Genomic DNA, 26,368 nt, shown 5'->3' with positions numbered 1-26,368 from the left:
ACTCCCCACTTCCAGCCTGATCCAAATATCACAACTTTCCAGGCACTGACCTGTGCTTTTAACAAGTCTTTGCTACTTACTTTTCAAAGCAGGCTTTAGACCTGGGCTGGATATTTCACTTTCTGGCAGCACAAAGAACAGGGCAAAGCTGCTGTTTCTTGACAGTTGGAATAACCGGATTCTCCTAATTTAAGAGTCTCTCCCCAAACCACATCCAACTGCGACTCAAGATGACACAACAGCATTGCAAAAGCTGTCTGGGAATTGCTGGTCCTCTACCACTATGTGGTGTCACGGCCTGGGGGCTCTGCTTAAAGGCTGAACCTACCCTGAGGAATCACCCCGAGGTCTCATCCTTCTACTCTCTGCCATGACAACGGGGAAAAAAAAAGCCTGAAAGAGCAGCAGGCCATCATCTCTGCAACATCCCGTTACCTGGGGGAGGCACAGCTCATAGCTTGGACACGGGCAGCTTGAGTCTCTACAGATAACAGCGCTTCCACTTTATAGTAAAATAACTGGGAGAATGCAAGATTCTCCCCCTGGAGCTGTTTATTCCTAAGTAACAGGGAAGTGCATGCCGACAGAGTGGTGGGACCATGCCGACAATTTCCATTCAAAGATAGCTCAGCTAATTACAACACACTTTGTACTAGGAGCAAGTCCTAGAAACATCTGTCTAATTTCCTGGGAAAAGCCCTCACCCGTGTGTCTCTCTCCCCTCTTCCAATGCTGCTCAGAATAAATTTGTGTTCTGCCAGAGCCAAGCCAGCAGCAGCAGGTACAAGGGTGCCATTAAAATGCAGAGTACTCTTAGCAGCTCAATATGTAATTAAATGTTTCCATTCCCCGATTAATAAAGAAAAATAGAGATTTTTCACTACCAGAAGAGAGGAGTTTTCCCTCCTCTTAACTACTTTAATGTGAATGCTTATTTCCTGCCGCTTGCTTGGGAATGGCAGACTCCCTCTTCCACACCCCAGGAGTTAAAACAGAGTGGCTTGCAATGGGAAAGGGCTCCAGATCCTCCACTCCAAAGTGGACTCAAAAGAAACCCCCTGGCATTGGTAATGAACACTGACCTTTCTTCAGGACCTGCCTGCCCAGCCCCCCCTGACATGCTGCTCCAAGCCCAGTGACACTCAAGAGTCACCAAACTCACCTGTTTTCCTGCTAAAGCAGACAGAATTCCTGTCCCGGCAGCTCCCAAGGGCTTTGCTGTCTTTCCAGGACACCCATGATTGGCACACACACGGTTCTGCCTCTCTGAGAGCTTCATCAAGCTGCAGAAACATCAGTTACTTTGCCCACAGATTTTTGTGGTTTTTTTACTTCCCTTTCTTCATACTGAAGCCAGGAGGAACCTTAAGGCAGGACACCGGAGCGAAATGAAAACACAGAGGGAGTTTTTCATTCTAACATAGAACAAATGCTTTTATTGCACTTTTAGAGAAATCTGCATAGTCCTAACAAACAGGATCCCCCCTCCACCGACTCAGAACATTTGGTTTGTAACAACTGCTGCAGCTCAAACACATGTACAGGCTGCCTGCAAAGAAAATCCAAATGGAGCAGTTTTTACAAAAAGTAATTTAAAAAAGCCTCACCAACAACAAAAAATGAGTTGATTCCAGCCCTTGCAGTTGTCGTTGACACTAACTCAGCACTGAAAGCCCACCAGAAGTGAGGAGGGAGTTTGCCTTCAGATCCAAGAGGGGAATATCCTTTGGGAAGTGTGATCTCCCTTCACCTCTGAGCCACTGCTACTGCTACCATCCTGTCCCTTGTCACTGCTGCTCTTTTGCCTTTCTCTGAGAAAGACTCCTGCATGTATTTTTCCAGTTAAAATGCAAAAGGCAAATGCTTTATGTGGATGCACACATGACAGAGGGTAAGCAGAAGCTCCTCTCCTCATGGCACGACTCGGATTCCTGCTAGCAGGAGCCTGGCGAGACCAAAGGGCTCATCTCCAGCAGCAGGATGTAACTGCAGCTGATGGATCGACAGCAGCTCATAGCCTGGCTCACCAGAGGAGTTGCCTCCCACTCTGCTGCCCTCACAGGCCCAAGGGTCTGCCCTTAGAAAGTTGTAAAACCAAAAAAAAACCTTCTGGTATGGCCTGGGGAGGCCCAGCAGATGGAGCTGCCAGGGACCTGGCATGTCAGGCTACAACAGTGGTTCAGGTCCTGTACGTCACCGCTGAATGTTTCATCTCTAAAGTGCAATACTGCTTTTTATTTGTGTATTTACAAAGAACACAGCTCTGAATCCAAATCACCCCTCTCTTCCCTCTCCCTTCCCCACATGGCCCGACAGGAGCAGGCTGGGCAGGCTGGCCAGGTGCCCCAGGCAGTGGGGACCCCAAGGGCTACTGCACCGTCACGGCCGAGGCGCCGTGGATGGACTCCATCACGGCTGCAAAGCGGCTGCAGAGGTCGTAGGGGGAGTTGGGCCGGATCTTGGGGGGCTCCTTCAGCACGATCACCCCAGAGGAGCTGTCCAGGAGCCGGGGCAGCAATTCGCCCAGCTTCATCTGCAGCTTTGCTGTCAAGGGGAAGAGATCAACAGTCAGTGGCACTGCAAGAGTGAGAGCGGCTGGCAGAGGGCTCCAGGGCCCTGAGCTGAGGAGCTGCAGTGCCTTTCAGGAACCCTCCAACTGCATGGAAAACAGCCCATGTCCTGCTGGGGGAATGAGCAGTGTCTGCTGAGGCAGAAGAGACCTCACACCAGCCACCAGCCGAGTCTCCTGCAGCCCTCAAGTCCTACCCCCACCCAGGGCCCCATCAACAGGGAAGCTCTGCTGCAACCTGGCTGCCCTGGGGACAGTGCCATGTCCCACCAGGGTGAAGAGCTGTCCCAGTACAAGATGCTGTACTGGCTGGTCAGTCAGGTGTAGCCACAGGTTTCAAGGTGACACACAAATCCTGACATTGCTTTGGAATGAAACAGAGCCCATGCTGGTCACTCGATGTCACAGCCTGTGACAGGCCAGCAGGAAGTGGTGACACTTGGGCTCACATGAAGAGGGCAAGCAGCCAGCTTCTGTTTCTTTAAAACCTCTGTGTAACTACCTTGTGGCAAGCCTGAGAACAGGAAACTTGTGTATCTGATTTTTATTCTTTACAACAGTATTTTGAGAATAAACCTCTGTGTTTTTGCCTTGTTTTCCCGTGGCAAGTGATTTCCTCTGCTAATAACTAAAACCCTGTAATGACTACCCAAACCTTCATACACAGCTCAAGGAGAGTTGAAATAAATTTGTCTTAACAAAAATTACCTGAGAGGAGCTCCAGAGTGCAGAAGGAAATTCAAAACCAGAACAACCATCCAGAACCAAAATTCAGCCATAAAATGAGAAACTTCTCTTCAGAACACAAAGATCCCCTGACTCTGCTCACCCCTGAAGAGGAGCACATCCATGCAACCATGCCTTCCAGAGCTCACCTCCCCCAAGACAAATCAAAGCCAAAGCCCAGCTGGATAACACTAAGCCAGTCTTTTTGAGATTAGCTTTTCACATTTCAGGAGAGAGGAATCCTTCCTCTGCAGCTTTAGTCCAAAAGAAGTTTTACTATGACAGAATTCCATGTATGATTCAAACACACTTCTCCTCTAGCAATCAGAAATACCCCAACGTGCTGCAGTGCAAGCACCAGGAATTTAAGGAAGTGTTTTACAGGGTCCTCTAATTCCCTTTTAGTTCAGATCTAGACACTGCCCTGCCCACAAACAGCATGACAAAGGTAAGGCAGCTGTTCCTACCATCCATGTCCTCTCGTCCCAAATAGGAGCACCAGCGGTTCCTCATGACCTCAATGGCATCCAGGTCCTCTTTGGTGATCTCAAAGTTGTTCATGAGGTGCATGCAGGGGATTATCAGCTCATTCAGGATGCTAATGCCCTCTGCCACACGAGCTTCTTCACAGCTTACAAACAGAGATGCTGCCACCTCGTTCAGCTTCTAGGGGAGGAGGGAGAACCGGGGGACAGGATGTAAGAAGCGAATGGGGACCTCAGGTAACCAGCCTGTCACCCAGGCTGCTCCCTCCCCTCCTCTCTGAGAAGGAGCCTAGAGCCCCTCAGTACCAACCAGGAGACACTTCCTCCTGTACAAGGCAATCAGTGACTCGTTCACGCCTCGGTTGGTTCCTTTCAGCAGCAGCTTGGTGTTGCTTTGGTAGGCGTAGACCAGATAAGTGAGCGACTCCTGGTACCTAGAAGAGTGACAGCTCTGCAGTTTGTCTGCAGACAATGGCAGCACAGGCAGGCCCACCAGCTCAGGAAATATTCTCCATTTGGCCTGGACAGTAACTAGCATCAGATTCAACAAGCTCCCTGCCAAAGCACAAACACCCAGATGCACCAAATCATCACAACTCCTTCTGCCCCATGTGCCAAAAGGGCGTTTCAGGAGAGCCCTTTAAGGCCAGGTCTGCGTATGGCTTGGCCTGAGGTGTGAACATCAGCATTGGCCTTTTCTTATATGGCTCCGGGAACTTTGCACTTAATAGAGCGCTCAAACAAGTGCAGAGGTGATGTTTTCAGTTCCTTGACACGTTTCTAGCTTATAAATGCCCCGTGACAAAACAGAGCAGCTGACAGAGATGAGGTCAATACAGGGAAGCTCCAACACCCTCTGTTCAGCCTGTCAATGTGCCCACCTGAGTTTGGTGGCTCATCACTGCCAACCACCTCAGAATTCAATTCTGCTTCCATCCTCAAGCAATGTCTGGAAGACAGCTTATTTTCTGGATTGAGAAAAATCACTTTTCAAATGACAAGCCCTTCATAAAACAGCACTGTCCTTCTCCATATGACTATTTATGTAAAAAAGGGCTATTAACAAGTCCAAGATGGAATGCAAACTGGCCACCATGGGCCAGAAAGTAGTAATTCTGCCAAAGTGGCCTTTACTTGTACGCTACAGATTATCTTGTGCAAACACAATTAAAAACAACTTACTTTCCATTCTGGTACAGCTCCAACCCTGTCAGCAGGTAAACTGACACCTTGCGGAAAAGGCTGTAGTCTTCATGCCACCTCTGTGTGGGAGGAGGAGGGGAGCAGAGGGTCAGGCTCACCTGTGACACGTGCTTCTCAGTCCCCACCCCTCAAAAGCCTATCATCAGGTTTTGCCCTGCAAAGGGTTTAAACTCCTCTCGTAAGTGACACATTAATCAATTTAGTCAACTGTACAGACACTCCTCAAAGCTCAGGAGATGCCCTCTCAGCATCCTTCTGCAGACCTACACTTCCCACAGGGAGGGAGCTGCACATGCTGCTGATGCACCAAGGATCCAAGGTGGGTACTGGTCCCTCACCTTGTACTCCCCCATATCGACGTCATCAGGACCAATCTCTCTCAGCTTTGCTCGTGCTACCTTCATTATGCTGATGGACCTGCTCCGTGTAAGCAGAGATGGAGATGATCAGAACAATGGCCCCAGCTGCTGCCAGACGAGAAAAGCCTCATCCTGCAATCAGCAGCACAAACCTTTCGTCATAGCTGAGGTTCTTGTCTGCAAACTGCTCCAGAAGGGTCCGTTCCACCACCTGCTGGGGAGCATTGTTCTGCAGGAAGTAGATGAGCACGTGCTGCAGCCGGGCATCGTTCTGTGGGGTCGGGGTCTCCTTGGCCAGCAGGTAGAGCCGGGAATACTCTTCATGGAATGCCTGCCAATGGAACACACATCCTAACATGTCCACCAATACCACAGCAGCTGATAGGAAGCTTGAACCTGTGCTGTAATGATGGGACTCCTGTGGGCAGCACCCACCCTTCACCTCCTGGTTCTGTTCTAGTGGTGAAGGGAAGTCCGCAAACACCATGAACATCCACAGCAAAGCTTCTTCAGGAGCACCAGGGTGTCTCAATGCCCTTCAGCAAGGGGGGCACAGAGATGCCTGACAGTTTTGGTAATCCTCATGCAAGTGCAGAGGTTGTGACAACTGCAATATGCTTGTATCTGTAGAAAGGTGCAAGATTATCCCATGATTTATACTCCTGTAGATTAACAGCATGGGTGATTTCTCCCATGTAGCACTGTCAGTTAAATCTACCTGCCTGTAAAATCTAACACCAGCTTCAACACTCAGCAACTGCTTGTTCTTTCAAATCCCTCTGTTCAATGCATACGTGTCCCGAGGACACATTTTACAAGTGAGGTCACAGCAAGCCTGCATGTTCAGGACTGAAAAAAAATTGTCACGAGTGCTGGTTTATTTTCTGATTATCACACTAAGGGACTTAGACAACAGATTCTGAAAGAAGGCATGCTAAGAAAGCCTACTTTTTATAATCCAGATTGAGAGAACTATCGGTAATAAATGAAGAAGCAGAATAAAGAGCAGAAAGTAAAATAATGTTGTTGTTTCTCCTGGGAGGAGGGAATTCTTTCTTACAAGCTCTAAAAATTGTTTTGAACTGAAGGATATGTTGCCCAATAAGAGAGCAGAACCAGAACTGCAGGACAGAAAGGCCATGAGCTAAAATAAATTGTTCCCTTCACATTCTTGATATGTCAGTATAGCAAAGATCCTTTGTGCTGTGGAAAGAGACATCCCAACTACTGGACTGAGCAAACAAATCTGATACCTTCACAAGCCCTGCTTCAGACCCATCGCGATCAAAGGTCTGGCGGGCTTTTGCAATAGCCAGGATGACACCTTGCATGGCTGGACTCAGCATCACCTACCATGGAAGCAGGAAAACAAACACAGACAAGAACAAGGAAATCAGTGACAGACACAGGGAGAGAAGAGAAGGCATGGTGAAGAAAAACTTGCAAAAGAGAAGGTTTAAAGGAAATGTGTGAATAAAGGTGGAACAAGCCAGTGCAGGGATTTGCTTGTACACTACTCACTCCATTTACCACATGCACTTTACATGCAAGGTTTTTTTTAAGCATTAAAGGTCTAAAGGCTGGTCAAGCCTTGAATTTGTAAATTCAACAAGTGAGAATGTAAAGCACACTAGCCACATCCCCTCTATCTCCCATGCAATCTTAAGGCACATAAATAAGGGAGCCGTGCCTATGGTGGAGCAGTTCCTGGTGCTAACTTTATACAAACGCATCTTAAGCATACCCAAGGAGTAATGGTCTCAGTGTCTGTGTGAAATCCAACTGCACTGAGGAAGAAGACTGAACTTCCAAAATGCTGCTTGAGTATGTACGAGTGCAGTGAAACAGTCAGACTCAGAAAGTCAACAGCCAGGGTACTGGAAGTTATGCTATTAGAGGTTAATGTCTGAGTGGGGACAAAATGGACACTGAAGACAGTAAAGAGGCTTGTAAATAAATTAACGCAGCCAGGATCAATTTTCATATAGTTGTGCCAGAAAGAAGACTTAAAGGAACACGCAGCAAATCTAACGATTGAGTGCTTTTACTGATCTGCTTTCTGATGGCATTCAGAAACTAAATGAGTAAACGATTTGGTCTGGCCTTCTTCACGTCCACAGTGGGAAACGGTACCTCGTTCACAGCACTGTTTCCATGACAGACTTATGTGGCACCCTGTCTCAGGAAAGCTCAAAGCCAGCTCCAAAGTTACAGGTTAATGACAGGCAGCAATTAACCCCTGTGCTGGGATCTGTACCTCTTCATTATATCCATCTGCATCGGACCTAACGGGAATCTTCCCCACACTGGGAATTTCCACTTCAGAGACCTGAGAGCTAGCTTGGGCAGCAGACTGTGTTTCCTTAGCATCCTGGGGTGGCTCTGCCTGAACTGTGAGGGCTGTTTCTCTCGGCTGGACCTTCGCTGGCTCTACCTCCTTGGGCTGTGGCCAAGAAGAAAAAGAAGAGAGTAAGGAAAACCAACACAAAATACAGGAGAACAAAAGGGGACTGAGCTACAGAATTACAGAGAAATGGGAAAGGCAAAGGTCTGTCAAGAAGAGTAATCCAAAGCCAAGCAGGGGTGGCTTCCCTGGCCAGGGCTGTGCTCCTACCTCGCACAGAGCTGCCTCCACGCCATTCTTCTCGTAGGCGTCGGCAGTGTTGGCGATGGCCTTGGCAGTCTGCTCCTTGGCAATTCTGGCATGCTCGGAGGACAGGGAGCGCACGCTCTGCTCACAGGCTGAGGACTGATCTGTCAGGACAGAGGGGTGGCACTTCTGAGCACCAACTGCAAGATCTCCTCTCGTTCTAAAAGGCTTTGTAGCTTCTCTAGGCCGGATGAAGCAGCTGCTGCCTTCACCTCAGAGTTGAAGGTGTTTCACCATCAACCTGGGCACATCCCTTTTCAGTGGGAATGGCATGCACCACCAGGGATTGCCAAGTAGTGCTTTCCCACTCCAGAGAACAGCACTTGAACATTTTCTACTTGATATTTATAAAAAAATGAAGTCTGGAAGTGAAATGAGAATAGCCCATTATGATTAAATTAATGGAACCGGCATTTCTGGTGACAAGCCTGGAAGGAGAAACAGCCTTTTGGATTGCCAGGTGAGAGCCCCCACCAGGTGCCTTTGCTACTTCACAAGTTTCTCCTAGATACCTCAAAACTGAGGCAAGGCTCCAGCACAGTGGCAGTTTTAACCAGCTGGTTACCAGTTTCAACTCAGTTTGCAAATTCAGCTGTAGTATTACCTGGTCCTGATTCAGAAGAGAGGTCCTGTGACTCGGAAGCAGGTGAAGGCTCCATCTGAGGCATCTTGCAAGACTGCTCCTCCTCCCATTCCTCTGCCTCCTGCTCGAGGCGCCAGTTATCCTCCTGGATGTAGTGTCTCAGCTCTGGGGGCAAGGCTTCAACTTCCTTCTGAAACTGCCCAAGCTCTGAGCCATCATCCTTTTCTGGAAGAAAAGCAGGAATGGCACAGAAGGGAACACATTGCAGCAGGACACCACCACTGGAGACCAAACAAATAGGCAGCAGTGTGGAAAGCCACAATCAAACTGGCCAAGGGATCAATGGGGGAAAAAAACCAACACAACTTCCTACTAGCTTTGCAATTCAAGATGATTCACAAGAAAAAGTGGAAAACCAGGGACAAATCTACAGTGTTATCTGAAAAAAAAAAAAACCAACACACAACTGTTTTGTTCTACCACTGGGTGGCATTTATCACAGAGAAATTCCAGAAACATGCAGGTTGCTGCAGTAGGTCTGAAATGCATCCTTATTCAAGGGCTACCATGGTACAGAGCACAGGCTTTACACTGCCCATAGCTGGAAAACCCCCAGTTGAGCTGCAGACATCCTACCTACAGAACTACGTGGTGTATAAAGGTAGGGACCTGCATGGGTTCCAAAGAGCAAATGTCATGCTGGTATTTCTCACTGCTTTTTAGTGCTACTTCAGTATTCAGTTATAAATAGCACAAAATCCAATCAGCATCCGCTTTAGACAAGCCTCACAATTTATCAAAAGCAAATGGTAATTCTCTGCAACATTTAATTCTTACGCACCCATTGTAAAGGCAAAGCATCTTTAAAAAAGAACAAAAATTGCATTAAATAGGGAAAAAAAAAATATGGAATCATTTCAGGAGCGGAACTGTCATGGGAAGACAGACAAAGAACAACCTCCAGATCCTCATCAGCCATATTTAGCAATGAACAGAATGACAGTTCCCCATTGTTTCTTTCTATTTATTACATCAAAATGAGCCACGCGTGAAATTATTAGGTTCTTCTACAGCTGTTTGCCATGTATAGTGCCACGTGCACCGTAATTTCTCCCCATAACTATTTATACATTGGCACTGGAAACACACTTGATGTCTAAGCTGCTGGTATCAATAACTCATGCACCAGGAAAGGCTGCATAAAAAAGGAACTGCTTGGGTTCAGTATAAGGATATCACTGGAAAATAAGCCAACAAGGCAGAAAGTGTAGCAAAAATGGGAGAAATAAAGCAGGAGGTGTTTCACATGTCCCTGTAAAAGAAACACGGTCATACAAACTATATAAAGAGTAAAAGAGAAAAACAGCAGCACTAGATGCATGTTGGAAGGGACAAATGGGGAGTGTGAATATTTACAGAGATAAATAATCCACTAAATCCTGTACCTAATCCCACCAGTACCATTCTGTCTTCAGTTTTCAACCCTATCGGGGACTGAGAAATTACTCCAGTACTGAGTAAGTTATTTCACTTCTATACAGGGTGAAGTCTTTTGCTTTGTCAAAAGACAACTGTACCAAAGAGAAGCTGAGGAACGCAATGATCATGCAGGCTAGAGAGACAAGATAACGCCCCAATGTCTCACAAACCAGCAGTTTTGGATCCAGTACCTGCAACCAAGTGGGACACCTTATCGCTGATGTACATCAGGCAGTAGGCACTGGCGTTCCTCAAGCCTCCAAATGAATCTCTCTCCAGCTCTTCCCACGATGACTCTGTCACTGAGATGTCGTTGTATTTGAGCCAGCGTTTTCGAGGCTGGTCGTATATGTAGGCCCAGTAGTGACCAGCATTTGCTTGCCCCTCATGTACCAAGACGGCATGCAGATGGTACGGAACCTGCGACACGTGGACATGGCTTTCAGACCTGTGTTCAGTAACCAATTTGCCCGACTCTGTACAAAAATTGCAAGTAAGTTCATAGCTGCAGCCTGGCACAAGACTCTTTGTATGGTAAATTCCATGCTAAGTAAGAACTGACTTCTCAGGGAAAGAGCAAAAAGATTTTAAGAAAGAGTATTTCCTTTGCTTCTCCACTAATACAATTAAGTGGACAACTTGAGTTGACAGCTACTAACAAAAATAGTATCAGCAACAGCAGTTTAATATTTCCCTAACAAAGATGCATTACTCACCTGCTGGAGGAGAGGGTCACAGTACATTTGTTCCATGGCCAAGTTGATTTGGGCAATAGACTCCTTCAGATCTGTCAAGAATATCACAAAATAGAGAAATACACACAAATTAATGACTATCCATCTCAAAACACACTTCAGGCCAGGGCTGAGGCCTACACGAGCTGAAGATGAGGATGTGTCCAGTTGAAGCAACAGAGGGGAAACCAGGCTGGTGCTCAACAGGGAAAACACAATGTCTGTATTTGGGGCCAACCTTGCATGTCTTGTTCAATCTCGTTCCTCCATCGCTGCAGGCACGTCCGGACAAGGTTCAGCTCTTCCTCGGAAACCACGTGAGGGGCTGGATGTTCCAACATCTCTGCTGGTGAACCAGAAGGCTGGAGTGAAGTCAGTTTTAGCTCTGGTAAGGGGTTTGCCAAAAAGGAAGCTGCATCTTCAGTCCCAGCATCCTTCCTTTGCAGTATGCTGTGAAGCAAAATCCAAGAGTACTGGACAGGTTTTTCAAACTCTTTGTTTCTTCTCTTTTTGGAAAAGAATATGAAATAAACCAAATAAAAACTGCTCCAGAGACAGAGCAGGATTTTCCTTCCAGAATGGTACAAAATGTAAAGAGAACAAGTATGTTGAAATGTACTTCTACTTTAGCAGACGAAATGAAAATACAGGATGAATAGAAGCTAAAATTCTTACAGAACTCTGTAAGCACAGATCCGCAAAGAGCAATTCCAAAAATACCTTCCCTTACTACTAAGAAACTCATGTATTTACTCAACTTAATTTAGAGTGTAAACCAACCATGCTGGCCAGGTTTGTAATAATCCAATATCGCAGTAATTTACTGGTTGATGAAGCAAAAAAATTAGTAGCTTAACCAAGAAGAGCAGATACTTCAACTCAGTATTGCTGCTTAGACAAGGAATAGGATGCTGCTTTTGAAAAAGGAAAAAGAACAGAGTAGATGCAGTGTTATATTTACACAAACAGAACCAAATGACAAGGAAAGTAGTGACTGACTGCTTGCACAGGCTTTCATACATTACAGCTTCATGCTCACTAGTGCCCAGAAAATAATCCACTTCTGGAATGCAAACCTGGAACATTTAGCTGAACAGCAAAGAGTTCTCCCTTAAAGTTTCATTATTTCTGTTTACTAACCCATTTGGCTGTGAAAGCATATCGAAATCATGGGGCTCAGCCTGGGACTGCAGGAGTGTTGTCTGAGAGCCCTGAGCAGAAGAAACAGCCCCAGGTGGCTTCGTGGCAATGAACTCAAGCACGTACTGGAGCATGTCGGGCAGAGGGAAGCGCACCGGGCCGGAGCCGAACTTCATGTACCTGCAGAAAAGAGCAGGAGGTCAGCATGGATAAAGGAATCTGACTGTTGGTTAAACCTGAGGGGACAACTGAATAGCAACAGGGAAGAAAACTCCCGTGTCGGGATGGAGACAGTCTGAGCAGTGAAGACCCCAGGAGCTGCAGAGGGATGTGCTCACACCTCCCACCCGCAGACCTTGAGCGCGTGGGGGCAGGCTCGGCAGCAGTCAAAACAGGACTGTGCTATCACACGTGATAAAACACACCCCCTCCAGGCTTCCCAGAACAAACCCAGCTCTGTTTGCCCTTCCTCTACCAGAGTCTCTTCTATTGGAAAGCTTGTTTGAAAGGAAGCACTTGCATGTTCCCACAGGGCACAAAAACACGTCTAGCTGGCTACCTACCTTTCCAGTTTCTGCTGCAGAATTACCATTTTCTCCTTCAATCTCTTCATTTCTTCTCTCTTCATCTGAATAAGCTCTTTACTGCAGTAGAGGTACCTAAACAGAGAAAAACAAAGCTCCGCCACATGAGTTTTGTGAACTTCTACCATCCACAACCTTTCAGAATGATCTTAGGATCCTTCCTTGCTCACCAATACGACCTTTTAAAATGCTTTAATTATAAAAAAGCAATAGCTTTGAACGTACCGTACAACAGAGCAACTCACCTGTCCATATAAATAGTCTGGGGAAACTCTAGCTTGGTGTGAATTTTCTCTGGCTGTCCTAGGGACTGATTGAACTCAAATCGGGAGAGTTCAAAGGTCAGTACTGGTGGAAGTTTTGTAAACCAGCGCTGTAACAAAAGCAGAAATGCCCCCAAAGGGACTTGTTTTAAGATCACTGCTAAATGATACATTTTAGAATGATCCTAAATGATTTTAGACTGATCCTAAGTGTCTGTCTTCAAATACTGATTAAGTATATATTGTGTTTATGGAAAGCCAAACTTTAAAAGCTTAAAACTTCTGATTGCATTTCACATTTCTATGGTGGAAAAAGCCCCCTAACAGCTTTCAGTTACTTCTCATTGCCTGATGCATCCAGCTTCATGGATTATTAAGAGGTCCAGCACTGAATTTTACAAAATTAGCAGATGCTACACAAACTTTGGGCATCAGTAAGAGCCTCCAGGAGAGGTCTTTGCCAATGTAGATCACATGCAAAGATGAAGAACAAAACAGAAGTTCTCAAGCAGTACCTGACTCCTTATTCTCTCTCTCTCTCTCTGTGTACTAACTGCTCAATTTAGGAGATTCAGAGAAGAAACCCACTTCCTGTATGTTTCATACACTGTTTCAAAGAGACATGCTGAAAGAAGAATTCTGGGCTGAATTTACATTTCCTCTCTTTCTTCCTGGGTTCACAAACACTCCCAGCACCCACTGCCAGAAGTTTCCTTCACCTACCTTAGCAGGGCACAACCCTCTGGGCTTGGGGCGAGCACACTAAGCTCGTTTTCCTTTGCAGGATTCATGTCAGATGTCCTGCCACAATAAACCTGTCTCACAATGTGCACCAGCACATTTGTAGATCTAAAATATTTACAGTGAGGGTGTATTTTATAGTTATTTTTTAAAAACTTGGTAGGGAAATGGCCAGGTAGCAAGAGCTTTTCTAGAAGTAGCCTGATCTTCAGAAGAAGAGAACTTAAAAAGAGAAAAGGAATGGTTTACATATAGATTATTTAGGAGAAATGTAAGTTCTCATTAATCCCACTGATGCTTCAAGCTTCAGTACACTCACCTATGTTCTCAAAAGACAAAATGCACCTTATTCCCTATGTCCCCTAGCATGCAGTCCTTTAGCCACGACATCCTAGGGAGTGAAATTAAGATGTAGAGTTTTTCCAGTCAGATTTCTTAGAGACAAAGCCGGAGCCTTTTCCTCCTGTCTGTACAGACAAAGAATGGTTACAGCATCTCCATGATTAGTCCAATTTCCCTCATCTTTTGGAAAAGAATTTGGAGGAACTAAAAAGCTTGGGCTGAAAAAAAATCTTCTCAATTAGCTTCCTACATCCCTTTGTCTCTGGCACCAGCCCACATCAGTCTCACATCTGCTGTAACTGCAGATCAACAGCTTCAGGCAGGAACTAGGAAAGCCAGAAACAAACACTGGAGTCCTGAGTCAGACAGGCCTCACCTGCCCAAGAATTCACTTCTGCTTTCCTAGTTTAAACCACAGCAACACATTTTTCAGACGATCTCTTAGAACTGGAATACCTTTCCCTGACCCCTTTACACCAGACACCTTTGCAAACTTCTTACTGTTATTTCCTAATCTTTTGCTAAGCAAATTTCTCAGCTGCTCTTACACACACAGAATGCTGAACGGAATGGCACACCTTCGCTCTCTACTTTGCTGCAACTACTTTATGATTGGTTTGTGATTTGTGAGATTTAAAAAGAAAAAAAACAATAAAATAAAAAATCAGCACAGTCAGAAGGTAAGAGTGAAAATGAAGAGGAAAAAAACACACACTGTAACAGGGAGAAAGATACAAATTCCAAATGGCATACCATAGAGTTAAGCACTGTACTTTTACCCTCCGAAAATATGGAGGCAGTGGTTCTCCCCCTACTCAGGTACAGGTAGGCTTCAACAGAAAGAGAGAGACTTTATCACACTTGCATCAGAAGCAGATGTTTACCTTTTTAATTTAAAACACACTCCTTGAACTGGTTGTCTAGGACAACAAATATTTACAAATAAGCAAAGACTTAGCGCCCAACCATGTAACACTAACATATTTATGTGAGATTCCAGGCTCCCAGAAAATATTTTGTACTCATTTCTTAGGGAATGTTTTCAATTGCCATTTAAAGTTACCAAAACACATGGAGACACCCCTGTGCTATATGTTTTGCATATTTCTGCAGCTGGTAACAAAGAGCTCAAAAGAAAAAGGTGAAACTAACCTCCTGTCCATACTTCCCGGACTGAGATGCTGCTGCCTGGTCCATCTCGCCCTCCACCATGGCTCCTTCCAAGCACTCATTTAAGTTTCGATAACCATTTACTTGGAGGGGGTACTGACCAAAGGCTTCGATCTTAGAAAAAGTATTGCCTGGGTGATGGAAACGATACAAACCTCATGAACTAACCGCAGAGAACAAAACCCTCAGGTTAACTCTGGAGTTTGTGGCCGGCACAAGCGGCAGAGCTCTCTGTGCACACGTCTGCTGGGGGAGCCTCCTCACAAACAAGGGCTTTCAAACACACGAGCATTCAAGAGCATTCCATGTTTTCAGAAGACAGACTTTATAAATGTTGCAGACAATTTTACCAAGACTGTTTGCCAGTTTAAAAACACTAGGCAATTTCAACAGAAATGTGCAACAAAATCCTGCATCATCACTGCTATAAATCAACACTTACCCTCATGGACACCCTCCGTCAAAAAAGTCCCATAGAAAAGTTGTACCATTGGGTTTTCAGATTTGTCCCTGGGGCTCCTGTTTCAGAGAGGAAAGGCACATGTTCATTTGCAGCTGCAGGCTGCCAAAAAGCCCCAAGTCATAATCAGAGCCTATGACTGGGAATCTTCCTACACTCAAAAGTAAAGTTTTCTATCCAAGCACAAAGTACAGAGGAGGCTTCTCATCTGCTCCCACATTCAAAAGCACATTCTAACACTTCTACTTGCAAGGAAAAAAAAAAAAAAATAAAAAATTAAGGCACTACCTTTTGAAATGCAATTCCAAAAACCAGATCTTTCATGTACATCAGCTCTGTTGAGTTCCCCTAAAAACTTTATTTCCTCTGCAGGCCATATGGGCACTGAACAAATCCTATGCTTACATACAGAAAATGCAGAAATAACACTTAATGAGCATCTTTTGAGCCTAAGGAGCATCATCCTCAGTGAACAAAGAAACTGTCTTCCATGTACTAAAAATTTTCACATGAAACCTTCGTTTGTTAAGATGTTGCATTTAAAATTGCTTCTCCTCAGTGTCTGACTGTCAGGTCAAACTCCTGAGATCACAAAACACTCACTTGACATTCACAGCAAGCTGGAATGCATCCTCCAGCCAGTCCAGGAGCTTGTGTGTAAATTCACTCACATCTTGCTAGGAGAGAAACAAAAGTGGAGAGTCACACAACATGCCAAGCAGGAAGTGCTCTCATGGCCTCTTGGCTTCACAAACCCACTGGCACAGGACCTGACTGGCATTGCAGTACCTACACAGCCAACAGGAGTGTGAAACTGAAGTGCTGTGCTGATTTAGACCCATAATGAACACTCTGCTCATCTGCAAACTAGATCAGAGGAAATTATTGTGATCGCTTCCCAACTACCCAGATGGCACTGGGTAGAGCACTGTGATGCTGGCTGTTTAATTAGCAAGCACGTACATTTCGTCTAAACGACACAGGGACAGCTGCTTGTCAGTTGATAAACATGGGAAGAGGCCTCTGAAAGTAATAGTGGGATGAAGCGAGACAGGATTGCTGTGGCTGCAAGTGCTGTTTTGTTTTTAACATGGTTTTACCTGCTGTTCTCCAGTGGATCTAAACGCATCCCTCAGGAGTTCCAGTGCTGCAGAAGGGTCTACAAACTTACGGCGCGTCCCCAGCATTAAAGCAAACAGACACTGAAGTTCTTGCATGAATGCAATATTTCTTTTTCCCTGCATTGCAAAAAGAAGAAAAGCCAAACCCTTTCTGCAACTCAAAAAAGCAGCATCATAACACAAAATGCTACAGAATACCATATGCATGTAGCTTCAGAGGTGATGTTAGAAAGGACAAAAGGAGGAAGACATGTGGTGTCATTTCTTGGAAGCAATCTGCTCTCCCAATGGATGCATGGGAGAAAAAATGTAACCCAGACCAAACCTTTAAAGAAGAGTGTCAGAAGTAATAGCTGCTAAAACTGAAGGCAGAAGCCAGTGAATTTATGCTGTCTGCATTTGAGGTTTGTTAAGAGCACCAAGCACACATATGAAAACAAGTAAAGCAAAGTCTCTTAAATGGTGGTGGCACAAGTTAGAATGATGTAAAAAGTGAAGCATTATTCCCTGTACTGCTTTTTCTCTAAATATTTTCTAAGCCCCATCTGCTGACCACCCTCAGAAGGTGCTGGGGCTTGAGGGACCTCCAGCCTGGCTCAAACACCAGCTCCTCTATGGTGCACGAGGAGTAATGAACAAGCTGGAGCTACCCAAGAAGTTTTATGGCACAAATTTCTCCCCATACCACAGTTAGAAACTCTAGAAGAAGCTTTATGAGAAGCATCCTGTTTTTTCCTACAGTGATTCTGTATTTAAAAAGTATTTCCCAAATTTGTCTTTAACACATCCTAACAATTTGAAAGCCATTAACACAGGCATAGGAGTCTCAGATGGCCCCAAATTAAATCTGCTTAGGGAAGGAGCAGAACAGGATACCACCAGAGAGGGGAACTTTACTGCATTACGCGATGAAAACTTACAGTGCGACTACGACAACTTTCAAGCACGTTTGGCGGGAGGGAGTACCCAAGAACCAGCCTCCGAAACTCGGGCAACTGGAACAGAGACTGAAAGGAAATCACAGGCAAAGACCAGTCAGCATCTGTGAGGGTTTGACTCACCACAGTCTGGTGCCCAGGCATCACTCTTCTACTTGACAGCTTTTTTGTTAACTTCAAATTCTTCAACGGCCTTGTGTTACTGAATAAACGTTTATGAAGCCAGCAGCCTGTGTGCTGGGCCAGCACCTTCCTACCCACTGAAGAACAAAGCCTCATCCTGCCATTTCTAGGAGACACATAACACCATTTTAGGGAAGAGTATTCTATTCTGCACAGGCAAACAGAAACAGCATCAGGAACAAGTAACAGTGAGAGAGGAGCTCACGGGAAACTTTCTTGCTTCCTCTCAAAGCTGGAGACATATGATTAACATCTATCTACCTGCTGATGTGAAATGGTCAGAAGAGACAAATCTGCTCAGTTCCATTTCTTGGTGTCTCTTCTTGTTTAGCTTATCACTAATAATACATGCTGCCTAGTTGCTTATTCCTTCCAGCATCTGTGCCAGCATATTCCATTAACTGGAATATGATACACTACGTATAATGGAGCCAACAATAACTGCAGTAAAATTAAATTATCAGTTCACTTTGCCAGTCAAGCTTCTGTCATTCAGTAAGCATTTGGATGTGGCTGCACAAAAACAACCCCTGCGTTTGTACACACAGATTATCTGTACCTGGATCTATTTTTACGCAAAGTCTATTTAACTGCTCTTGGGCTCTTTGTGCACGCCCAGAATAAATCACAACCTTATAAAATAAAAGCAGAAATCTCATTTCAGCACGGTCACATTCACTCATCACTTTACAGAGCTGTTGCATGTCTAATTCTAACTGATACATATTTTCACTCCAAGACTGCAGCAGCTCCTGGAGAACTTCACTCTCAGATTACCTGTATGACAGCACTAAACCAACATGTATTTCCAATATTTTTCATTCCAACAGGCCAGTCACCCACTCTTCTCCAGTCGTTCTGCTTGGGGTTCTCTCCCCAGACTTCACAGCGTTTCCTTTTGGAGCGATTTTTATATTCAGCAGAGAGCACTTCCTGCGGTCTGTCACAAAAGATGGACACCCTGCTGTCAGAAACCACCTCACAAAGATTCCCAAGAACTACAGGAATCGTGCTTCCCTCTAGTCACACGTGGGACATCAGAGCCAACACTCAGCACAACAGACAATAGATGTTTTATCAGATTCCAGAAAACTTTCAATTCTCACATGAGGTGGATGGTAAACATGACTGCAAGACAATTAGGCATGATAATAAGGTGAAGAAGTTGGTGAGATGTGCTTGTTTTCCTCCATGAATCAGCTGCCTGCAAAACTGGTGCCCTTTTAGTGATTACTGGAGGCAAACCCAATCCCTAGTAAAAAGGATACAGCTACATAGTAATGGGGAAAACTGAACAGACGCACGATTTCAAGGTGCTTCTTCAACAGATGCCACCACGTCAGGACAGTGTCCTTTGGTGTGGCGCAGCAGCAGTGGGAACTGAGTAAGACACAACTAAACCTGCTTTTTCTGTGGAAACCATCACATTGCATCACTGCCCTAGAAGTAAAGGTCAGCTACCCATTGGGCAGCAATGGCCCAAACAATTTCTAAAAGCAGTAGATACACATCTGGTAGGTGATTTGTGCTCATTCTGTGGTTATCAGCTTAAGAATACATAATACCAATGAAAAACAAAAGCAATCTACAGACCCACTAACCTTTCAGCAGCATCTCGTTCTGCAGCCTGAGATTTTGGAGGTTCCAGTGGTCTGAAGGCATCGAGTGTGCCAAGGTCATCTCCGTTGTTAGAGCGAAGTGCAGCAGTAACATCTAGAAGAGGAGGCAGAGCCCTGATCAGTTTTCTACCAGGAGCAAGCATACATTTTGACAAGGAACTTCTAGAAAACGTTACACATCACTATTATGTTTTCTCAATTAATATGAGCATAATTTTCTAGCTCAAGTTTTAAATACAAATCCTTGTAGCTTTGATTGTGCTGGGGAACCTAAAAAAGACCACTGAGTGGGCTGGATGAGGAGAACAGGAAAGACCATGCAGCTGTGCGCTGGCCAGATCTCCTTACAGCCAAGTTCAGAGCTTGGGGGAACACTTCAAAACTCCTGAAATTAGCTGCTGCTTATGTGCCTTGATGGCAGTACTGACAACTAACACTGTTTTGAGAAACAAAGGGTTTCAATAAAGTGGGCACAATCACACAGAACCACTTCCCTTCATTCCCGTCAGGATGCTGGGCTATGAGTCATTTCATGTACCGGCTATGTAGGAAAGGAGAAACATTTCTCAGGTAGTCAAACTGCTAGCTGAAACAGCTTCTAAGTTTCCATGGAAATTCGATACTGAACACTCAATTTGCCTGCTCTGCCAGCAGATGCTGCAGAAAGAAATGTACAATCCTTGACAGGGGTCAGTTCTCTATTCTGCTTGCTCCCCTTCTAGACAAAAGTATGATGTGTCACCTACAAGCACAATTAAACAACTACTAAAGTCACTTTCAGATGTGACTCTCCTTGAGGCGAGTACCAGGAGAGGAGCTGGAGGAATTCCCTGGCAGACACAAATCTGTCAGGGTGGGCAGAAATGATCCACTCACCTTGTGGGAGCTGTTTGCCCACAGCACTTCCTTCCCAAGCCGATGGCTCCGTGGCAGCCGTGTCCTGAGCTGGCTCCTGAGCATGCTCCTCGGTCAGGAAGGTGACTGCTTCCATGAGGTCTCCATTGGCAGCCTAGCAGAAAAACAGGGGGAAAAAATCGACAGTGCCAAGGTTACTTCACCTACACTTGCCCGACATTCAATGCTCCTGTGGTGGAGATCAGCAGATGGCCACCGGCTCTGCTCGCTCCGGCCACAGCAGAGCATGACCTCAGTGACAAGCTGCAGGAAAAAATGAGTTAACCAAGGCTAGAGTTTGTCTCTTGCAAAGCACTCTGGCTGTATTACTAGGACAACACAGACTCCATGAACTAATTTCATTTCCCTCACAAGAGATTCGAGCAGTCGCAGGAGGCCTGAAGTGCCACAGGGCACCTTGCCACCAAGGATCAAACTCTCTGTGGATTTCAAGATGTTTGTCTTGTACTCAGCTAGGGCTTTCTTCAGACCAGCACTATGGGTTTAACTCCTTTACATTTATTCTAACAGGTTCTTGATGAAACATTTAAGAATTTCCTTGCACAAGCCTCTCTGTCTATTTTCAGCACAGTTTGCATCCTGCTGTCACATCTCAAGAGGATGGAGGGTGTCTAATGATTCCAGGCTCATGTGGCTGCAGCTGGTTTTACACCACAATTTACAAGTACCGAAACATGCATGATGAGGGGCAATATTTCCAGGTAAACATTGCTCCTTCAAATGCCTGAGATTCCCATGTCCCTTCACTTCGAAGCACAGACGACTGTCCTGGTGATGGACAAGATGATCCCCAACCCCAAAGCTACTGCTGTTACTGCAGCTGTCCAGACCTCCTGGAGCAGTTTATGTGGAGGAAAACCTGCTCTGACCCACTCAGTTGGTGTTTACTGCAACACACAGATAACAGCCCCAGAGGAATAGACCTTCCAGGCAATGTTTACAGAGTTCTAGCACAGCACAGATTTTAAGGTCTACTGTTAGCAAAACAAACGGCTCTCAGCTCGGCGTGGGGTTTTTGTTCCAGGTGTGGACAAATACACATGAACCCAAGAAGTGCACATTCCCTGCAGACACTGAGAGCCTGGGCTTGCCTGACTTTTGAGACAAATTCAGAGGTGTCCTTTCCACAGAGCAAAGTGAGCAGGCACAAACCTTTAGAGTGGCGTGGAGGTAAGCTGAGTCTTGAATTCCTGTGATCTCTTTCAGCTGGTTTAAAAGCATCTGGCAATCCTACATGCAAGAAATAAAGAAAGCTGGTGAAAAGGTGAGCAGGACAGACATCAAGTTGTTTCTGCAAGGCTTGTCACAAGAATGTTGCTGCCTTCTTTCCTTTTTACTGACAGGTTGACACAAAAACCTCATCACTTTCCCCATGGTAAAATCAACATCAGCTTGAAGATCTTATTCCACTTTTTCCCCCCTAGATTAACAGACTAACTTTCGATCCTTGGGTCTGCAGGCCTGGGAGGAAACACTGTTCCAGGCTGCTGGATGCAGGGCACCTGGGGTGGGAAGAAACCCCCTCCCCCAGGCAGCCTCCGCATGTGCCACAGGACATATAAGGAGGCCCCATGTTCCCAGGGACCAGCCAGGGGCTATTTTCAGTCCGGCTGTACATGCCATTTGTGCGTGTCACTTCTCACTGACAATAAGGTGTCAGGATAAGGACCGAGGGGCTGCTATGGGGCTGCTGTCTTCTCCTCCCCCCCCTGCACAGGCCACTCCAGGCACCATGAGACGTTCACTCTTGGCTCTAAGCCACAGCCAACCTATTCTTTGGTTCAACCACGTCAAAACAAGGATTACGGAAATTCTCTTTAACAAACGTATCAAATCTTTGCAGCCTTGGCTTACCACAGCAGCACAAGTTCCACCCAGTAAGTATTAAATCAACTAGTTTTTTGAGCCATCCATTCATCCACCTGTACCGCTGACAGCTGCTACTCCACACACACACACTGTGCAGACAACATGTATCCATACTGGTGGTGAAACCAACAAAAATCCTAGATTTTTTAAAATGGGAATTCCCCCAAGTTATTACTGATAGTCCCATGTAAAATACTACTTTTGTTCAACTTCTACAATAAAAAGTGCGCATGCGTGCACACCCCTGCTCCAAACCTGTCCCAGGCACGTTTTTAATCCGGAGAAAAGCCAAGAGGCACAGGAAAGCCTCTGGCATGGGGAGGAACCACCCGATAAAGAGCTACGGGTTTGGAGGTTCAGGATGGGCACACTTCCACAAAGGCAAACCACTTATATCATGTTGCTAATTTTACTGCCTTCACAGGCGGTGTGCTTGTCAGCCAACCCCACCTAATGCTGCAGGGCATACCTTTCTGTTGGAGAAAAAAAACCCCGTGCTAATAAACTGAATTACAACAAAATCCGAGGCAGGACAGGGCATGATTTTCAGCGTTTTTTCTGCTTCACCAGAAGGACTCACAAAGGCTGCTGTAACCATAAACACTAATTACTGATACCCTGCTCTAAACAACCACTTTATATTCTTGTGATTTCCAGTGCAATTTTATTCAGCCTTTCATAAGAAAGGTTTGTATTAACAGCAGAGAACTTATCCCATACAAGTTTTGAGAGGCTTGCAGCCGGCTGGCAGCCCACAAAAGCCACCAGGAACCACACTCTGTGCAACAAATTAATTAATTTTTTGGGAAGCACGCGTGGCTTTGTTGCCATAACTAGTCTGGCTGATTGCTTTTTGAGGTTATGTGCCGTGGTGCTTTAAAACAAGCTCCAGAGCTGGTAATTAACACAAGAGTGCTGCTGCTATTAATACATACCACACTTGAAAACCCAAATGAAACCAAAGTCCCACCTGCTACAAAAATCACAACCCAAACCAAAATGCTCTTAATGTGACATTACAGCAACAGGAGATGAGTACAACAGCAAGAGGCCGAGAGAAACAGAGGTTCTAGAGATAAAAATGACACAGCAAGGGATGGAACCGAAAGGTTTTGCCACTTTCCTCACTCTGATGTGACTCACCACAGTCACAAGTAGTTTGTTTTGATGAGAATCTGCAAGCAGGGAAGGGTGCTGGTGCAGTGCAAGAGTTCAAGGGGGTTCCAGAAATAAAAGCAGGTAAGGAGAAGGAGGAAGGTGGCAGCGCGGATAAGGGATGTAGAGCCGTGGCCTTCAGCCTCCACACCTCGGCTGTGCTTTTTATCACAGCGGGAAAATGGACATGAAGTGGGCAAAAAGCCCTAAGATAGAAGCAGGAACAATGCACACATTACTGACTGAGGCTTTTACAAACCAATATCCAGCCAATTCTTCCTCCACCAACACACACTCCTGCTCATCAGACATTGTCCTGACACCGTCCCTGTGCAAGCAGTTAAGTGCTGCTGCACAAATGCAGCTTTGAAAGCGCTGGTACCCTCTTCCCACTCGTGCCTTTGGCCTCTCAGAAGCGTTTCTCTCACATCCTGAGAGCGCAGAGATGCTACAGGGGAGCGCAGACGCCTGCACAGGCTGGGCTGCAGTGCCCTGGGCACGGACACCGACCTCCAGAGCCCCGGGGAGAGCCTCGTGTTCCTCCAGTGCTCGGTCCGGGTCCCTTTAGAGGAACGTTACGCAGGGCCCTGAGGTCTGAGAGCAACAGTTGTTAGTGGGTACCGGGAGCGGCTGGTTTAGGGAGGAAGGAGGAAACCAATTCCTGCTCTTTGCAGAGGAGGAGGCGGCGGCGGGAAGCCCACCCCTGTGCCCTTGCCCACCGGGCAGACGGCGTGCAGCCTGCAGCGCGGGCCGCTACCGAACCGCGCTCCGACCGCTCGGGACTTAACGGTTCTACCGGCAAACGGCGAGCACCAGGGCCCAGCGGGCTCCCGAAGTCTGTTTTCAATGAAACGGCCCAAACACGAGGCTCCGAGGCTCAGGGCCGGGGCCCCGCCGAGCTGCCCGCCCGCGGCGCCGGGGGACACGCTGGAAACCGGCAGCGGGCAGGGCGGGACGGCGCGCAGGCCGGAGCGGAACGGTGCGGCGAGGGCCGGGGGGCGCGAGCAGCCCCCGCCCCGCACCCCCCGCCACCCCCACGGTCTCCCCGCCCCGGCTGCCCCTGCTCCCCGTGTCTCCCGGGGTCGCTCACCGCCTGGCCGCCGCCGCCCGGGGCCTGCAGCTCCGCCGTCATCGCGGCGGGCCCGCACCGGAGCGCGGCCCAGCGCGGCCGCCCCGCGCCTGCGCGGCCCAACGGCTGCCGCGGCGCCCCCTGCCGGCGCCCGCCCGCCCCGCGGCCGCGCTCGCTGCCCCCGCTTCTCCTCCAGCGGCACCGCCCCCCCAGCTCCTGCTTACGGATTATCATCATTTTTAAATAGAACTATTAAAAAATTAACAAACCCCAGCATTTTTAAACCTGATTTCGCTACTGATGGCAGGCGGCACACGGCCCCCCAAGCCCGCGGCGGAGGGGCTGCAAACATCTCTCCTCCTGCTTCCCTGCTCCCAGGCGGGTCTGTCCGCGTCTGGGGGCTCGGCGAGCACCCGCTCGCCTTCGCACACTCTTGTTTTCACCTTTCTCGTAAAAAAAACAGCTCACAGCCCGACACGGAGCCATCCTCCCCGAGGCTCGGAGGCTCCGGCACTGGCAGCGGCTCGCCAGAGACCGGGACCCCGCAGACGCGATGTGGCTCACGCCCCCGAGCAACGCGGCTCCGGCCAGCTCCCCGGGGACTGGCCGGCAAAACCTGCTTCTGCGTCATCAGAAACGCGTCACTTACAATTGCGGATCCGCATTTCTCCTCCGTCCGAGCACCGGAGCCACAGTAGCGGCGGCGCTGGCATCGGAATTCCCATGGAGCTGCAGGAGGAAGGGGGGCTGCAGGGTCAGACAATGCCATCACCGTCCCCCTGTCTGCTAATTCCTAAAGCGCCCTTGCCTGGCTGGCATAGTCCACACGTGGATTTTCCCTGGGCTATCACAGAGCATTCCCTGCCTTTTGCTTTGGAAGAGGTGTGGGAATGTCAGTGTGGCCCTTTCTGGGATTGTCACTAAAACCAAGATGCTCAGTAAAGTTTAAATGCAATGTAAGAAATGCTGCCCCTAAGCAGCTCCTGCCACCTCCATCCTTTGCCTTCCACTTGGCACAGGGTTGTGCCTATGAGGGACCATCCCGGGGAATTTCCATGGGTACCAAATACTCATACTTGAGACAGCAAATGATCTTCTGCAGAACAAACTTCTCATCTGGAGTTCCAGCTTTGGCAGCAGGATGAGGGAGCTGTCACTGCCCCTCGGTCACAACCCAGCTCTGGGTAGCGTCACCCATCAGATTCCTTTGGTCCTTCCTTGCCAGGATCCTGTTCTTAAACAGAAGCAACTAAAAGTTTTTGTCTCCCTTGGCCACAAAATCTGCCCCCAGCATGGTGTGCTGCTGGGCCCTTATCTCCAGCTCAGCCCCCTGAAGCAGAGACTCCACCAAATCCTGTGAAATCCTGGGTCACGGGGCACAGACCATGCAGCTTGGAGATGTTCACCTTCCCGTTGACACCCCACACATGGTGCAGCAGCAGCTGACCTTCCCAGCACTGCTGCAGCCCTCCCTGCCTTGCCCTGCATCTGCCTCTGCCTTCCCTCCCTGGCCCAGGAACATCCCCTGGACTGCAGCACCCGCTGGACCAGGAGCATTCCTAGACCAGAAGCATTCCTGGCCCAGCCAGGCTGCTCCACTACCCTGCAGAACAGCTCCTTGCTTGTGGAAGAAGGGTGGTTTCATTTTATTAAAACCCAGGCTGGAAGCCTATGGTTTCTGGTTGGAAAGGCTTCTTAAAAACAACAGCCATAGCAGAATAGTCGGGGTGATAGGGGAGAGAGGCAGACAGGAGATTTTTACCTAAAGGTAACCAGCGTGTGCACAATCTCTGCCGCAAATCTACCCCTGGAGTCTCTGCCAAGGAGGTGGCAGACAGCTGGAGCCCAGCTTCCCTCTCCTGCTTCCCTCTCCTGCCCGGCAAGGCTCTGGCATAGGTCTCCTTTAAAAAATAAAAATAAAAAGGAAAAGATGGTCACAGAAAAATAAACACAGGCTGGGTCTGCTCTCAGCAAGGCAATTCCTGTCTAACCTCAGGAGCTATCGTGCCTG

The 26,368-nt window shown here is 47.2% G+C and overlaps 1 protein-coding gene across 7 annotated transcripts; it reads right to left on the bottom strand.

Annotated features, from left to right (window-relative positions):
• Positions 1–1,406: 1,406 nt before the first annotated feature.
• Positions 1,407–25,595, bottom strand: USP28 (ubiquitin specific peptidase 28). Of its 7 annotated transcripts, none has more exons than XM_051638556.1 (26): positions 25,007–25,595; positions 21,417–21,494; positions 20,226–20,358; positions 19,332–19,443; positions 18,508–18,670; positions 17,530–17,616; positions 16,589–16,726; positions 16,092–16,165; positions 15,471–15,547; positions 15,011–15,159; positions 12,758–12,885; positions 12,492–12,587; positions 11,929–12,108; positions 11,027–11,238; positions 10,771–10,841; positions 10,246–10,474; positions 8,597–8,800; positions 7,957–8,096; positions 7,600–7,785; positions 6,596–6,691; positions 5,495–5,673; positions 5,322–5,400; positions 4,963–5,042; positions 4,091–4,214; positions 3,763–3,961; positions 1,407–2,544 (listed from the first exon to the last, which is right to left on the bottom strand). In XM_051638556.1, the coding sequence occupies exons 1-26, from the start codon at positions 25,124–25,126 to the stop codon at positions 2,369–2,371; spliced, it is 3,510 nt and encodes a 1,169-aa protein (XP_051494516.1). In that variant the 5' UTR covers positions 25,127–25,595; the 3' UTR covers positions 1,407–2,368. The 7 variants fall into 7 exon arrangements, with proteins under 7 accessions (XP_051494516.1, XP_051494519.1, XP_051494517.1 ...); XM_051638559.1 differs by lacking the exon at positions 25,007–25,595 and adding an exon at positions 24,826–24,968; XM_051638557.1 differs by lacking the exon at positions 25,007–25,595 and adding an exon at positions 24,379–24,470.
• Between the last annotated feature and the right edge of the window lie 773 nt (positions 25,596–26,368).

This window comes from Apus apus, chromosome 22 (assembly GCF_020740795.1).
Source record: "Apus apus isolate bApuApu2 chromosome 22, bApuApu2.pri.cur, whole genome shotgun sequence".
NCBI lineage: Eukaryota > Metazoa > Chordata > Aves > Apodiformes > Apodidae > Apus > Apus apus.
The sequence above is the reverse complement of the archived record's forward strand: the minus strand, read 5'-3'. Positions and strand labels throughout refer to the sequence as shown.

Excerpts from the sequence above, each read along its gene's own strand:
- USP28 (XM_051638555.1), bottom strand. The coding sequence starts at position 21,882 with ATGTACAGCCGGACTGAAAATAGCCCCTGGCTGGTCCCTGGGAACATG. Across the intron at positions 12,886-15,010 it reads CCGGGAAGTATGGACAGGAG|CGCTGGTTTACAAAACTTCC; the intron begins GTTAGTTTCACC and ends CTTTTGTTACAG. Across the intron at positions 7,786-7,956 it reads TGGAGGCAGCTCTGTGCGAG|CCCAAGGAGGTAGAGCCAGC; the intron begins GTAGGAGCACAG and ends TCTTGGCCACAG.